This window comes from Nycticebus coucang, chromosome 11 (genome assembly GCF_027406575.1).
Source record: "Nycticebus coucang isolate mNycCou1 chromosome 11, mNycCou1.pri, whole genome shotgun sequence".
Classification (NCBI taxonomy): domain Eukaryota; kingdom Metazoa; phylum Chordata; class Mammalia; order Primates; family Lorisidae; genus Nycticebus; species Nycticebus coucang.
In genome coordinates this window covers 52,174,897-52,190,803 of record NC_069790.1, presented here as the reverse complement: position 1 = coordinate 52,190,803, position 15,907 = coordinate 52,174,897, and the positions used below count along the sequence as shown (strand labels likewise).

The 15,907-nt window shown below is 41.8% G+C and overlaps 1 protein-coding gene across 13 annotated transcripts in view; it reads right to left on the bottom strand.

Annotated features, from left to right (window-relative positions):
* Window positions 1-15,907, bottom strand: part of ICA1 (islet cell autoantigen 1) — a 173,692-nt gene that overhangs the window by 14,654 nt on the left and 143,131 nt on the right. For all 13 annotated transcript variants that reach the window (XM_053609001.1, XM_053609002.1, XM_053609003.1 and 10 more), the window contains 4 exons: window positions 12,822-12,919; window positions 10,789-10,841; window positions 7,985-8,047; window positions 7,842-7,883 (listed from right to left, as the gene is read on the bottom strand). In XM_053609001.1, the coding sequence (XP_053464976.1) occupies window positions 7,842-7,883; window positions 7,985-8,047; window positions 10,789-10,841; window positions 12,822-12,919 (256 nt within the window). The remainder of the gene's footprint in view (window positions 1-7,841; window positions 7,884-7,984; window positions 8,048-10,788; window positions 10,842-12,821; window positions 12,920-15,907) is intronic.

Sequence of the window (15,907 nt, the reverse complement as noted above, 5' to 3'; positions counted from 1 at the left end):
GGATGTGTGCCGGAGGCTGGCCAGAGCCCATCCCTCAGGCCAAGGCGAGGGTGTGCATGTGCTGCAGGTGACCTGAGTTTGGTCCAGAGAAACTGGATGGAAAAGACTGTCTCTTTTGTTGGGATTCCAAGTTCTAAAGATGCAGATTTGAGCCTTCCAGTGATGATGAAGCCAACACGTAGTGTGAAACGGCATGAAGAGCTGGAGAGATAAGACTGGCAGCACTCTGGGCCCTGGAGCCAGCCTTGCCTGAAGCCAACCCACACATGCAAGTCCTTAGTACATAGGTCAATACATTCTTTGTCTTTAAAAATATCTTAAAGCTGAACTATTTTGAGTAGGGTTTCTCTTATCACTAGCAGCCAAGAGATTCCTAATACTGTACCCTATCCAGCTCAGATGTTGTAGGGATAGGAATGAGGAAAGGATCCATGGTGAGGATATTGCCTCCAGCCAGTACTGAACCCCCATTTTGCCTATGCTGTGGCCTCCTATTGAAATTAGCTTTGTTATTTAGCATCCTGGTTATTTAACAGTTAACAGGCTACATGACGAACATTTTCTCTTTTAAGAGAACTTATTACTTAGCTAAGAGCAATGAAACTGCCTCTGACTTGACCCATAAAACACGGAAACCTCCCAATTATTGCACTGATAATTAAGATGCTTAAAATTACTACACACAACTCGTAAGACAATCTTAATTACAAGTAGAAAAGGACAGGTTTAGGTCTATAACCGGTCAAGTTGAGACTTGAGAACTAACTCTAGTCAGTTGGCTCTTGAGAGTCATGCTATCATTTTCTTTGAAAGTAATTCAACTCAATGAAGAGAAAACAGGGATACACACGGACATCTGATAAACGCTTTGAGAGAAGCCCTCGTAGGAGCGACACGGCTGGAGCCAGAGCTTCCCCCCAGGCGGATGAGCCAACCTGGCTGGAGGGAATGGTGCCCCGTCCTGCTTTTGTATTAAAAGGATGGACAAAGGTTGTGGCGCTCACAGGTGCCAAACCCACAGAGGCTACTCCAAGTCTCCTGCACTCTCCAGGCTCCCAGGCCTCCATGTTTACTTTCTTATCAGATAACCAAACCACAGACGCTACTTCAAAAATAAAATCCAGCAGACATGCCGTGCTCACATCTTCACCTCCCTGCCTCCAGCTCCATGGCCCCTCCTGCATTCCCTCTCCTTTCTAAGACCACCCCTCCCTGGGCCTTCCCCGTCTCCCGGGAGCCTGCTCTGCTCCATTATTCAGGGCCAGTATCCTCAGTCTGTCACTCTCCAGTGCTTCTTTCCCCTGACCTCAGGGCATGTGTGCACATCCCAGCAATGATCAATCTTCACTGGACACTGCTGTCTGCCCTCCTCCCACCTTTCAAGTTACTGCTCTGGTTTCCTTTTCCTTCCACAACCACACACTCCACACTTTGTCTCCACTCTTCTCAGCTGCCTGTAATAAGTTCCTGCCTCTGCCCTACACTGAAGTGGCTTTCTTGACCAGTGAGATCCTCATGGCCAGTTCCAACACGCTTTTCTCAGGCCCAACCTCTGTAGCATTTTGCATTGTTGCCAGAATGTTGCTTGGCTCTGGAAATGCTGTCATCCCCTGGGAATCTTGGATGACCTCCTGCTATGTCCTTGACAATACCTTCTCTGCTGGCTCCTCCTACTCTGGTGACCCTTACAGTTCATCATGATATCTCCCTTCCCTACATTCTCTATTCTCGTGGCTCCAATCTTGCCTCAGAAGATTCTCAAATCTCTTATCTCCAATTCCAAGCTCTTTCTTGAATTTTGATAATACACTCCTGCCTAGGGCTCCCTTCGGCGTTTGCCCTCTGGCAAGGCTGCTGGTTACTGTGTATCTTTGCTTAGTCCATGCTGTGGTTTGCATATTTGTCCCCTATAAAATGCATGTTGAGATTTAATCCCCTATATGTGGCAATACTGACACGTAGAGTCTATAAGATGTGATGGGTCCTAAGGGCTCTGGCCTCATGAATGGATCACAGGAAAGGCACTGGTGGCTTTATCAGAAGAGGAAGGGAGACCTGAGCTGGGATGCTCAGCACCTTGTCAAGTGACATCCTGCACTGCTGGGGCTCTGCAGAGTCTCCATCAGCAAGAAGGCTCTCATCAGATGCAGCCCCTTGACCTTGAATTTGACAGCCTCTAAAGCTCAAAGAAGTAAATTCCTTTTCTTTATAAATTACCCAGTTTGAGGTATTTTGTGATAAGTAACAGAAAATGAAATTAGTCTGGCTGTGAGATGACTCACTCAGAACGCTTCAAGGGCTCACCTGACTGTTGCGGAAAGCAGCACCCCTCATAGTGGTGGTTGGGACCTCCACAGTCATAGGCGGAGCAGCCCTACCCACAGTCCTTCCAAACAGCCACCTGGATGGCCTACTATGCAGCAGAACCCCTCTGTTTGGCATTGCTCAATTATGTATTCTTGCCTTCCTGTTTGGGAACCTGCTGTTTTCTCCCCAGAGGAGGATGGATACACACACACACACAGTGCAACTAAAAGGGATCTTAGAGGTCATTTCCCCTAATTTATAGATGAAGAAAAAGACACCCAGGATAGATGGCCCACCCCATCATTTAATTCATTAATTACATGTAATCTGGGTGGGGACCACAGACTCAAAGTCAAGGTGTTTTCTCACTGTCCCACCTTGTTTTTATTCCAGAAACTACTAAGGCACCCATATATAAATTAGTATTTGGGGGGCACTGTGCAGACACCATGGCAGAATGAATGGCTGAGAGGGCACAACTACTCAGCTTGTTTGCCCTGCACGGCCTCAGGGTTCAAAAATTAAAGCCTTGGACCCCTGGGAGAACATCCCATAGAAGAATTAATCCTGAACCAGTAAGCAATATCTGTGTGAAAACTCCCATTCAGATGGAGCTAGCTCATTAAGACAGAGTGTGGGAAACTGGTTTTCAGCTCACTTAGGTAGTATTTTTGAAATCATACTGAGTTTCATGACCTCAGCATAAATTAGGAACCCAGAAGATGGAAACATAACTACATAGACTGAAAACAAGAGCACAGGAAAACAAACAGATAAATGTCACTTGACTTCCCTTCGTCTGCCTGTGAAGCAGGAAGACTCTGCCTTGCTGGTTTCTCCCTGGTCCCTACTCTTGACATTATGACTCATCGTAAAGGCCGTACCCTTGAAAAACCCCAAACACCAACACTCTCCCCACATCACCCAACAGAGAGTCAGGGGAAAAGGTAGGTAGGAAACCACCTTACAAAAATTGCTTACAAGAAAAAAATGATCCTTATTATAAAAAGCTCTGGTAACGAATCGTACCCATTTCAAATTCAAGAACACTGATTCTAAAAAGTCCCCTCTGTTGAAAAAAGAGATTATAATAAGAACACATGGGAGGGAGGAACCACTCCTACCCACTCTCTTTGAGACAAAACAAAAACCAAACCACAGTGGTAGACCCTGAGCGGTCACCAAAAACATACTTGTCAATGAGCCTCATCCCTTCTCTGTTTTAGTACAGACTGAGCAGAGGGAAAACATATGACCTGGGACAGGAGTAAATCTTTACAGAAATCTTTAGAGGTAAATCTATACAGAACATGACTGACTACATGGTGATTAAGAACAGGATTTGGTTTTAAAAATGTACCATTATTTTTTATTTTATTTATTTATTTTTGAGACAGAGTCTCACTAAGTCACCCTTGGTAGAGTGCCGTAGCGTCACGGCTCACAGCAACCTCACACTCTTGGGCTTAATTAAACAATTCTCTTGCCTCAGCCTCCCAAGTATCTGGGGCTACAGGTGTTCACCACAACACCCACCTATTTTTTGTTGCAGTTGTCATTATTGTTTAGGTGGCCTGGGCCACATTCGAACCTGCCACGCTTGGTGTATGTGGCTGGCACCGTAACCACTGTGCTACAAGCGCTGAGCCTGTACCATTCTTTTTTGAAAGGACTAAAGCCAGCAATACATCCCAGGACGTGGGTGGAGGAAAAGTTTATAAGAAAAGACAATAAATCTTAGTACTAGCCACTTTGTATGTGAGAAGGCAATCACATCCCTAGTCAGTAATATATGGATAATTGCAGGAGACAGTTCTGAATGAGTTGGGAAAAACTAGGCAGAGAGATAAACATGAAGGATTGCTCTGAGTTAGTTTCTTACTCAAAACTCTGAGCTGGATGAACTGGCATTCTGTTATGTGGTCAGAATTTAGAATCACAAATCTAGAAGTAGTAAGCAAGGAATTAGCAGAAGACAAACATTTTAGTTATAATATGAACTATCAAACTTTTTTTTAATTGATTCAATTAGTCAAGTCCTGGAGAAGAATCTTTTAGGTAAGGCCAAGTTCTGAGACTCAGGCGAGCTGAATCATTGAACTCTCTTCTGTATTTTAACACCACTTTTTAATTCTGTTACCTGTTAGTTATTTTTCTTGGCCCAACTTTGAAGAACACAAGGTCATGTTCTTACTCATGAATTGAGGTTGGATTGTCACATGTGGTCACAGGCAATTTCAGAGTCTCTTTCAAGTATCTCAAAATGTCACAAGTTTTTTTTTTTCACTGAAAATATTTTTATAAACGGTGGTCAAATGTTGGTTTTCCATCATATTATCTATTTAGTAGGAGAAGACAAATTTCATTATGACACTGAATAGGCTGATTTTCTGAGCAATGGCTCTTTCAATTCTTTCAGAAGAATTGCTACTGTCATAGGCAGTCTGCTTTTGATGACACACTTTAGGCATCATTTGTCTAACAGAATCACCATTGGCAGAGAACTGGCCCCCAAGCAGCAGGGTGCTAGAGCTTATAGCCCCCAAGTCCTATAAAGTCAGCCATCCCTGGACTAAGCTCTTTTTATTTCTTGACTGTTTAATGTCTTGTATATTGTAATCAGCATTTTCATTCAGGATTGGGGCCTTCTGGCAGTTTTCCAAAGGACACACATTTTGAAGTCAACACATTAATGTGCGTTGTTCTCTTCAGTCACTACGAGTTCTGTGTGCATGCAGAGAACATTTGTACACTAGTGGCTGTGCTCATATGTAAGCCGCAGCTACAGAAGAAGAGGCGGACGGTGGGGAAGCATCACTTGTGCCTGAACAAGGGCTTTTGTGGGTCGGCAGTGATCAAGCGAATGGAGAAATTATGTGGCACTGAATTTAATTTATGAATCAATATATCTGATTGAGAACAAGTACACATTTTAGGGAAAAAACCCCTATTTTTAGAATTAAATTGAGTGCTCAAAAAAAAAAAAAAAAAGAATATGAGCTGCTAGTCTGCAAAACTAACAAAGATCAAAGAGGTTCCAAAGTTGTTTCAAATAAGTAGCAAAGTAGCAATTTTTATTCCAATGAGTCTTGGCACAAGCTTTTGAGGAAGTTTATGAAAGTAAGCATCTAGGGCGGCGCCTATGGCTCAAAGGAGTAGGGCGCCAGCCCCATATGCTGGAGGTGGCGGGTTCAGACCCAGCCCCGGCCAAAAACTGCCAAAAAAGAAAGTAAGCATCTATATCTCAGGCTGCTGCCTTTCTAATTTAATTCTGTGTGAAGAAAAGTATAAACACTGGGTTTGGGTTGCACCATTACTACTAAGTTTAAAAAAAACACACCAAAAAGGGCCCTTCTTTTTTTTTCTTTGTAAGAAAGAGGAACATGGAATATAGACCTATATTTTCTGTGTTTTCATATAAACCCTGGAAGGATGTGGGGGATGAGAGTCGTGAGACGGAGGGGTAGGGGAGAGGGCTGGGGGTAGGAGTTCTTTTACTGTACACATTTTTATTATAATTTGGCTTTTGTACCAATGTGAATGTAGTATGTATTCAAATATTAAATTTATTAAAATAATAACATTAAAGAAGGTAATAAAAGCAAAGAGCAAATTACATAAAGAAGCTACTGGGAATAAAAGCAGTAACAATCTTCCTATCGAAATAAGTTGAAGCCTATGATTTTACAAATACACGTGATAAATGTTCCGACTTTCTGTCGCTGTGAAGTATCTCAAGAGTGGAAAAGGAAGCATACCATGCACTCAGTAGTGTGTTGAAACTAGTAGATCAACAACTACAGAGAAACACAAGCACACGAGAGAAAAACACAACGAAATTCGAGAAGGGGTAATTCTTGAATTTCCCCTAATGGGGACAACGTAGGTTTCCTGTGTGAAGGACTCAACTGCAAATGCAAACAATGTAACTCAATCATATGTAGCCTCATATTAATCCGAATTAAAAAAAACCCAGAAAAATTAAAACAAATATCTACCTATCCCATAAACAAGTGTAATGTTCAATAAGTATCAGTTGTTGGTTGAAAAAAAAAGAAAAGACTTGTTGAAACTAGGTGCTAGGAACTTAAGGCTTGTCTGGTTATTGTCTTTATCTGATGTTTGTGAGATTAAAATATTTCCCCCTCCAAAAAGTAACATTTATTCCTTCCCAATATTCTATTCTTAAGCCCAAGGGAAAAAGTTTTTATAAAAATGGATGCCATTGGCGGCACCTGTGGCTCAGAGGAGTAGGGCACCGGCCCCATACGCCAGAGGTAGCAGGTTCACATCTAGCCCTGGCCAAAACTGCAAAACAAAACAAAAATGGATGCCATTCATGGCAATCTGCATTAACCACTTGCTTATTACCTCTATTACCTGGTAGATTTCAATATTTACAAATGACTAGTCATTTTGATAAAATAGGTGTGGGCAGTTGTGAAATACTGCCCAGTATGTTGCTACAGTAAAATAAGCAAATTTATGCCCTCACGTTTATATTCCTAAGCCCTAGAAACTTAATGCCAGAGGTATGGTCCCTTTCCATTTTTGAGAAAACTTGAATGTCCTCTGTATTCCAGAGACTTTCTTCACATTCTGTGAAATCAACTCACAATAAGCTCAGACTGAGTTAAGTCAATTGTCCTGATTAACTGAGGCCCGTGAATGATTCTGGACAGTATCTGGTCCTGTGAGAAACCGGGACAAACTTTGTGCCAGCCACAAGGCCACGGATGCTCTGGAGTTTGGCTCTAATGCTAAGGGGTATTTTGGATTCTTGGTACTTTATTAAAAGGAAACGTTTGGTGGGATGGAGAGCAAAGGCGATGATTACATCACCACACACCATTTTCCTGGGGCCACTCAACACACCATACGTGGCTCTTCCAAGTACATGGTTCTGGACTCTCTTTTGAGGGGTTGTATAGCAGATGATTTTATGTCTGGTGAACTTGGGTATGGGACTTGACCTAAAGCCAAGGTTCAGAAGACATGCAGCATGGTAAAGTGCCTGGAAAACATGTTTAGTCCTGAACTGGTAACCATTCGAAGAGCATCCCTGTGTCAGAGATCATGAAACTCCTTTACATACATTTTCTCCAATCCTGACAACATCCCAGCAAGGTTGTTGCTACCAATTCCATTTTACAAATGAGAACAATTGAAGCTTAAGTGTAAGTATGAAGCAATAAAGTCACTTAAAGCCATACAGGTCATTTATGCAGAACTGGTATTCAAATCCATGTCTGTCTCATTCCCATAGCCATTTTTCTATGATAGCATGTGACCTTTGACATAACTTTTAGTCTTAGTAGTTTGAACATTATGAAATTAATTATATTAACTCTGACATATCCACACATAGTAATTTACGCTTGGGCATACTTAAAGTCATTAAGAAAGACTATTGCTTAAAAACAATTTGTTAGGAATATAGAACTATTAAAAAGTTAAACAGGACATATTCTTGCACATAAAAAGGAATTCGAAATTAGACAAATTATAGCCCCAAAGAAATGTATAAATCTTACCACCTGCCTCAGGTTTCATGTCTAATAGTTCATCTATAGGTCCTTTAGAGGAAAGAAAACAAAATTATGAGTCAGTTTCATTTTGTAAGGAGTTTGAGTCAAATTATTAAGATGGAGAAGTATTCCTTAATCAAGCAGATTACCTGAGTGTGCACCACGTGTAGAGCTTTTGTCTAAGGCTGATGAAACACCTTTTCCATCTTCAGCTGTAATACAACACGTGCAACTAGTTATTGGCACCTCAGAATGGTACCCACATTCACACCCTATTGCAAGGTGGGTAAAGGCAAAGCTTTGGGAAGAATGAGCATCTACAAACGCACTCAGGCAGAAGCAGGGTCCTAAGATTTTCACATTTTACTCTAGCTATTGGCCCTCAGCAAACACTGAGTTAACAGCCCCGGATGTTTCCTACAGCACCCAGGAGTAAACCTGAATGTTCGGAAGATAACCCAGAAAATTACATGTCAGCCATCTAACAATTCTCCTTTTAGTAACTGACTATTACTTGATGACACTAATGAACTGTAGCCATATGGGCCTGGCTAAAAGAAAAGGTAAATTACTAAGTGGAGAAGTGAATTGGAAAAGGGCACAGACTGTATGATTTGGACATGACATTGTGGAAAAGGCAGAACTATGAAGATAGTAGAAAGACCAGTGGTTGCCAAGGGTCAGAGGGGTGAGTGGATGGATAGACGGAGCACAGGGGATGTTTAAGGCAGTGGAACTATTTTATAACGACTATTGTGACATGGTAATGCTAGACACAGTCATTACAGATCTGTAATGCCTATAAGGTGCATAACGGCAAGACTGGACCCATCTGTAAACTATGAACTTTGGGAGATAAGGACGTCAGGGTAGATTTATTGATGGTGGCAAATATGCCAGCCTGGTGTGCAGTGCTGACGGTGGGAAGGGCTATGTACATGTGGGAAGGGGGTACACGGAGTGGAGGAATCATTGTACTTTGTGCCCGATTTTGTTATGAAACAAAAACCGTTTTGGACAATCAAGTGTAGTGTATGTGTATTTATGTAATAGAACAGCCTGACACTTGGTTTGTTCATGTGATCATTAGCCTTTCTGCAGGTCACACAATAAAAGACAGATGAAACCTCATTATAATGGATTCCACTCTGTGCATATATAAAACAAGGCGATAGACATTTACAATCTCAAAATATCATGGAAATACCACAAGCAATTATACTGTACAAGGCAGAGAAAATCTGATTCCCTTGCATTGTTACATATTGTAGGACTGAATTATTTACATAGATTTTGCAACTTGCATATGAATATAATAAACTGCAGCTTACACTTTCCCACAGCAAAGAGCAGAACTCAAATTTTTTTATCCAGTTACCAGTCTCATAATACAAGTGACACATGCTGTAGGTATGCTGAGGCTGGGGGCCTGGTCTGTCCAGAGAGAGAGAGAGAGCTCTTCCATGGCCTGTGAGATCAGGCCCAGCCTCCCACCTTCTTCTCCCACCACTCGCTCCCCTCATGTCTGGAACATGATTTCTCTGACTTTCACCTGGGTTTCCCTGGCTCGCAGCCTTTTGCCCAGGCTGTTTCTTTTGCTTTGACAAGTCTTACAATAGCACTTGGCTTAGCTAACTGCCTCCTCTCTCAAACACGTGTGGCCTGTCACACGGGCCCACAGCCCTGCACCTCTCCCTTGGAGCTCCCACTGGAGTTGGAGCTGCCCGATTACTTGTGTAATTATTACATTACCATCTGCTTCCCCTTTTGCCTGTAAGCCCGTCCTGGAGGGGACTGAACACGTCTGGTGTATTACCCCGTGCCCAGAGCCCAGCACCACGGCTGGCACAGAGGCAGCTCTCGATACACATCTGTTGAATAAATGAACAAGTCCACGTGCAAGTGACAGTGGCCGCGCATGAACAGATGACAGGAAGCCAGCGTTAGAGGCAAAAGAGTGAGTTGTTTTTGCGTTTCTTTTCTCTGTTGAAAGGCAGCTAGGAGGAAAGCAAATGAAGGAGAATAAAGTCAGGGAAGAATAAAGTAGGTGAAAGTGTCTGGGAAAGTAGGAAGGAAGACAGAGGGAGCTGGCAGGTGAAGAGGGGAAGGGAGCAGAGGGGAAGTCTGGATCTGTGTTGCCTCCTCCTCCTGTCTCCTGGAATGTCTGCAAAGGCACAGGGCCAGGTTCAACAGGGCTGGGCTAATCGGAGTCCTCTTCAGAACACCTGTGAAACATTTCCCTGCATCTCCGCGCATTTCGAGTTGCATCACATTGGCTCTACCACAAATCGACCACACCCTCTACGCCTTTGTGAGGTGAAAGACCAGTGAAAAAACTGGCAGGAACAGCAGGGAACAGTAAGAGCTGGTAAGCCCCTCCCAGCACACTGTGTCACCTCCCAGCACTCTGACCCCCTTTTTCTAACACACAGGTTCCGCTCACCTGAGGGATCTGGTACTGCTCATCGCTGGCAGGCTGGGAATCAATCTGGCAGAGCAGGGGATGAGCTGTCCCCATCTGTTCCCAACTACAACCAACATCCACCCACAAATCACTACACATCTAACTCCGGATGAAATAGCACAATCTTATTAAGGCCATCCCTGCAGCCCAAATAGCTATTAGAATGAGTAGTAATGGTCATAGGAGAAATCTTATCATCTTTTGGGAAAAATAAAGAGCTTTTTGTCAGGTTTCCACTGTGGCTGCTGATGTGACTGGGGGACCTGTTTTTTGATTCAGAATATATAGCCTCTCTCAAAAGTGCTATGGGGTTGACATTTTTCATATTTGAAACTGAAAACTGAAACAGCAGGAAGCAAATTAGCCTGTTCTCAGCTGGAAAAGAAGAAAGGTCCAGGGTAAGTTTGCTGAAACAGAAAATGAGTTGGCTTTGGAGCACCAAGTAATAAATATTTCAAAAGCAATGCTAAATAAAAAATCAAAACTTACTTTTAGAACTAGAAGGTTCCTTGCGCTGGTTTTCATCCTCTAATGAAATTAACCTTAAAATAAAAGTTTAGTCATAAAGTTTTTCAAATGTTATATTTATGATATAGCCAGATTTTAAAAACAATATCTATTACTTGATTTATAATAACATGTATGTATACACACCCACAGGAAGAAAAGACAACACATAGTCATTGATAAGCTACACATGTCTGTCTCTTTCTGTAGCATCTTAGTATCTGAAATTTGGTTTCATCATAAGGCAAATATTCTATAAATACCTACATGGGCAGTTAGGTGTAAAGAAGATAGATGCTTACAGCTATCGCTTTTAAAAACACGGTAAAAATCAGGGTGGCACCTGTGGCTCAAATGAGTAGGGCACTGGCCCCATATGCCAGAGGTGGCTTCAAACCCAGCCTCAGCCAAAAAAAAAACTGCAAAAAAAAAAAAAAAATCAATGGCCAAACATTGATTTATTCTGATTCCTGGTGTTCTAGGAGGTCAGCTCAGGAGGTTACTCTCAAATCTAGGTGGACAGGTGCCTCCTCAACTCTTCCCACACCTCAAATACACATCACTGCCCAGAGTCTCGTTCGTTGCCTCTGAAGTTTCTTCCTAGCACCGTGGCTCATCTGCTATTTCTGAACAAAATGCTTGTCAAAATTTCCTTGTCGTTTTTAATATTTATTGGGTCATACTTTCTGAGCTTTTAAAAGTGAAGTACTAAAATATTTGAGAAATCTGAAATTAATTAAAAGAAGTCAAGAAAATCCCAGGTGGTCCACTTCTAAGCGAAGTTTAATGCTTTATTTTGAATGCACTAATTTACATAGTGAACAGAACATGCAAAGGCTTACTCCAGGCTTTGCTTGTTGCTGCACTGGGGGCCACAGGCAATCCCTTAGCCTCTCTGAGCCCCATTTCCATACTTTACACAGTGAGGAAAATGTCCCCTTTACTATACTGAGGGTTATCATGAACGAGGTACCCAGCATCACACCTGGCACAGGGTAGGCGCTCACCAGATGATAGTTCATTACCGTTGCCAGGAATAGGTAAAACTGGTTCCCCTTAAAATTTTTACTTGACTCGGATCACAAATCTACAGTGTGACCCACAGTGAAAACTTGCCTTATTCTGCACTCACAAAATTTTCTAGTGCATATTTGCTTTAAAATTTAAAAAGATTAATATTGGCAGCAAATATTTTATTAGTATAAAATATATATCTGAAACTTCAGAAATACAGTAAAAATATAAGTTGTTTTGCCATAAGATTGCCATCTACATATTTTTGTGTAGAAAAGAAATAGGGAACAGAAGAGGCAAGGCCATCTATTTTGTTTTCCTAGGTCAGCCAGTTCAAAGAGTAAGGCATTCCTGTAAGCTGCTGCATCTCTGTAGAAAATAACAGCTTTACATTTAAACCTTCTCACTGTACCATGTATGCGATTAGGAACCAATGTGTCACATCTGTTGAAAAGTTCATCTCCAGCATTTAAAATGACAAGAAGCCTTCTTTGTAAAGAGGCAAGAAATGGAATTTCTGTTCCATGGAGGAGAAACAGAAATTCTGTATGCTAGAAAACAAAATGCCAAAACTCAACCCTTCCGTTGTGTGATGATGCCTTAGTACTGTATATGCGCCTAGGGCAATTTCATAGGTCAGCTCTTTTGAGAGAAAAAAGCCAGGGGATCCCTGTCTAAGAGAGCATGTATTGGAGACAAAAGGACAAGACAGGACCCGGTGACCAGAGAGAGTATGAAGCTGGGGAGGCCACAGAGAGCCGGGGACTTGGGAACATCTGCCCTTTCTTGCTACTATCAGCTCTGAAGAGTGCCCCTTCTAAGTACCCCAGAATGGGTCTCTTATTGGAATGAGTCCTGGCCTCCCAGGAATATGTGCAGAAGGAATTGAGGAAGATGATGTGTCTCTGTCTGAGACCTCAGCTAGATTTGGTGAGTGAGGACGGTGCTGCCTTCACGTATGGGAGGAAAGGTCAGGCCAACAGAAGTAGCCCGTGACTTACTGACTCGGCTCCCGTGCAGCTGTGTCTGTGCTTTCCAGCTGGGTGACCTTCTTCTTTTCTTCTTTCTCAACTAGCTTTTTCATAGGGTCTTGTAAGCTCTTGACCACAAGCCACAGATTAAAAAAAAAGAAAGGAAGAAAAAGAAAAAAAAAAAGAAGGAAAGAAAGGAAAAGGGAGAAGAAAGGAAAAAGAAGGGTCATCAATAAAAAATTCAACTGCCATTGGTTTCTAGCAACAGACCTTGAATTCGAGGTACTGGGAAGTGACCTTGAACCAATCCGGTGGGCAGAAATGAAAGTTTATATGGTGAAGCAACAATGTGCACAGACCCATCCAAGAAATACAAGTATATACAGGATAGTTGATTTGCCACTAGATCTATGTTTTCCCTTTTTGTGATAAGTTATTCAAAAGAAGGCCTTTTGGCTATTGCTAACTTTATTTTCCAAATTCAACATGCAGTTAAGATAAACATTCTGTTCTGCTTGCTGCCCACACACAGACAGAGCAGAAGCTCCTCCTTCCCCCACCACAAATGAGACAATTTCATTTTATTTTTAATTTTGTTTGCTATTTTGCAATCTAAAACCTGCTCTTAAAAACTAACAGGAAAAAAAAACCTTTTTTTAAAAAGACAAAAATAGTGGCTTCACATATTCTGACAACTTAACTCCCACGAGTGGACGCAGCAGGTGTGTCCAAATCTTTCTAGATTAAAAACGGGTGAAAGTCTTTTTTTTTTGGCACATCATTTGTTGAAGTTACTATTTTCAAGGTTTATTAAAACTCAAGAATGTTTTGGTTTTAAAAAGCAACTGCTTAGAAACTGTACACTAGTGACAAAGACCTGGGAAGAAAAAAATGAAACATTTCTAGAATAACTGAATAATAAGTTCAACAAAAAGATCTCTATTTCTGGCCTTAATTATAATACAAACCTACCAAAAGAACCATTTCAGATACTCATCCTTCTTCTATTTGCAGAACTACTAACATCCAAGTCCTCATCCCCTGGGCCTGCGCCTCTCTTCTCCTGTGTCCCTCCTCCCCATGGTTCACTCATCTAATGGGACACACACAGGAGGCAATCAAGTTTCATGGGCCACTCTGCCTAGTAAGGATGACGCAGGGCTGGTGAGCACCGTTCTAAGGCTGTGTCTCACAGACCAGAGCTGAAATGGATCCTGGTGTTGGCCATGGACACCAGATGGATGCTGGTGTCAGGCCTCCCAACTGCCAGCTCTGTCTCTCTCCCTGCACACAACCATTTTCCTAAAACACCCATGCCATCATGCTACCCTTTTTGTCAATAATCTACTTGTTTCTTTCCATGTAGGAAGAACTTCCTTATTCCCTTTAACTTCTAAGCTAAACCTCTCTCCCCAAGTTTAAAGATCTAAAATGCACTCCTATCTCAGCTCCCTCCACTTGCTTCCCTTCCCTACAGGTGAGCTTTCCATTCTCGTAGGCCCGTTTCCTCACCATCTCCTGTGTGCTAGCTGCTCCCTTCCTGTCTTTGTTCGTCTACTTCTTCAGCATAAAGAGCTCTCTCTACCTTGTATTTTCACCTTCAATAATCCCATGAGTCTTTTCAGAGCCCAGGTTGGGTTACTGTCCTTTTCCATACAGCTTCACTAAGCAGGCCAAATTCGAGAAAATTCTTCCATATCCAAATTGCATTTATAGTTTTATTTAGAATCTTATCTAGCCTGCATATGTGTTTTTCCCTTAAAAATATTCTCTAAGTTAGAAGACTAATAGAACCACATGCAGAAAGTTTGGGAAATAAAAAAGTAAAAATGATTCATAATTCCATTTCCCTAAAATGATGAGTTGTTATTTTCATAATATTTCCTTTTTAAGCTTCTTATTTAATTTTTCATTTCAGCTTGCTTGTTCATTCTTCGTTTGAAGTGCTCTTTTTTTTGTTCATTTTCTTCTTCCTCTGCCGATGCTCTTTCCCATTGCCTCCCCAGTAGCTGGGATTATAGACGCCCACCACAATGTCCGGCTGTTTTTGATGTTGTTAGTAGAGACGGGGTCTTACTCTGGCTCACTGCTGCTCATACTGGTCTCGAACCTCTGAGCTCAGGCAATCCACCCGCCTCGGCCTCCCACAATGCTGGGACTACAGGCGTGAGCCGCCACGTTATACTCATTCTACTTAGACATATGTACATATAATTGAAATCGTTGCATGTATACATTACAGATATTATTTATAGAGAGAGTTGTCCTCTTAACTAGTATACTATATGTATTTATTTCATCATCAAAAGATTAGAGTGCAGAATATAAAAAAGATTTTATATATCTTAAACATCTAATTTTAAATTGTAACATAAATGTGCATTCATTCACCAATATTTCAATGTAGGGCCAAGGTCTTCTCTTTGAGTACATGTCCCCTGGTTGGAGCTTTTAAGCATTTTCTTACATAAAGCATATGTTTTATGTAAGCATATATTATATGCTCATCCATAAGGCATTCTTATCATTTGTAATGACTCCATATTTATGGACATTCAGATTAGTTCCTTTAGTCAATAAATAACTTTTGAGCACCTAACCCCTGCCAGGTGCTATTTTGGGTGCTTTGGGTACAGGGGTGAACAAGACAGACACAATTATTAGCTGGCAGTGGGTGTAGGCAGATTATTAATACAGAATGACAGAAAGTGATTGGGTCTTTACTTCAGTTAGCAGGATGTCCCCTCTTGGAAGTGACATTTCAACTGAGAGCTAATGTGCAGCTCAGGGAGAAGAGGGGGCTGTGAGTCAAAACCCTAAGGTGGTAATAGCTTAGCTTGTCTGAGAAACAAAAAGAGCGCTGCTGGGCCTGCAGTGTCTTTGGCAAGAGTACAAGTCTTACGAGACTGGGATGAGAAAGTCAGCAGGGGTCACACAGGGAGAACATTCCCTTACCCAGATTCATCAATATTTAACATTCTGTCCCATTTTGTTTCATTAAATTCTTTTGCTCTTTCTACCTCTCTAATGCATGAGAACTAATTGCAATACATAATCTTTGGCTGCAGCCTGAACTGGAAGATAAAATGCTACAAAGGAGAGTATTAGAACAAGTG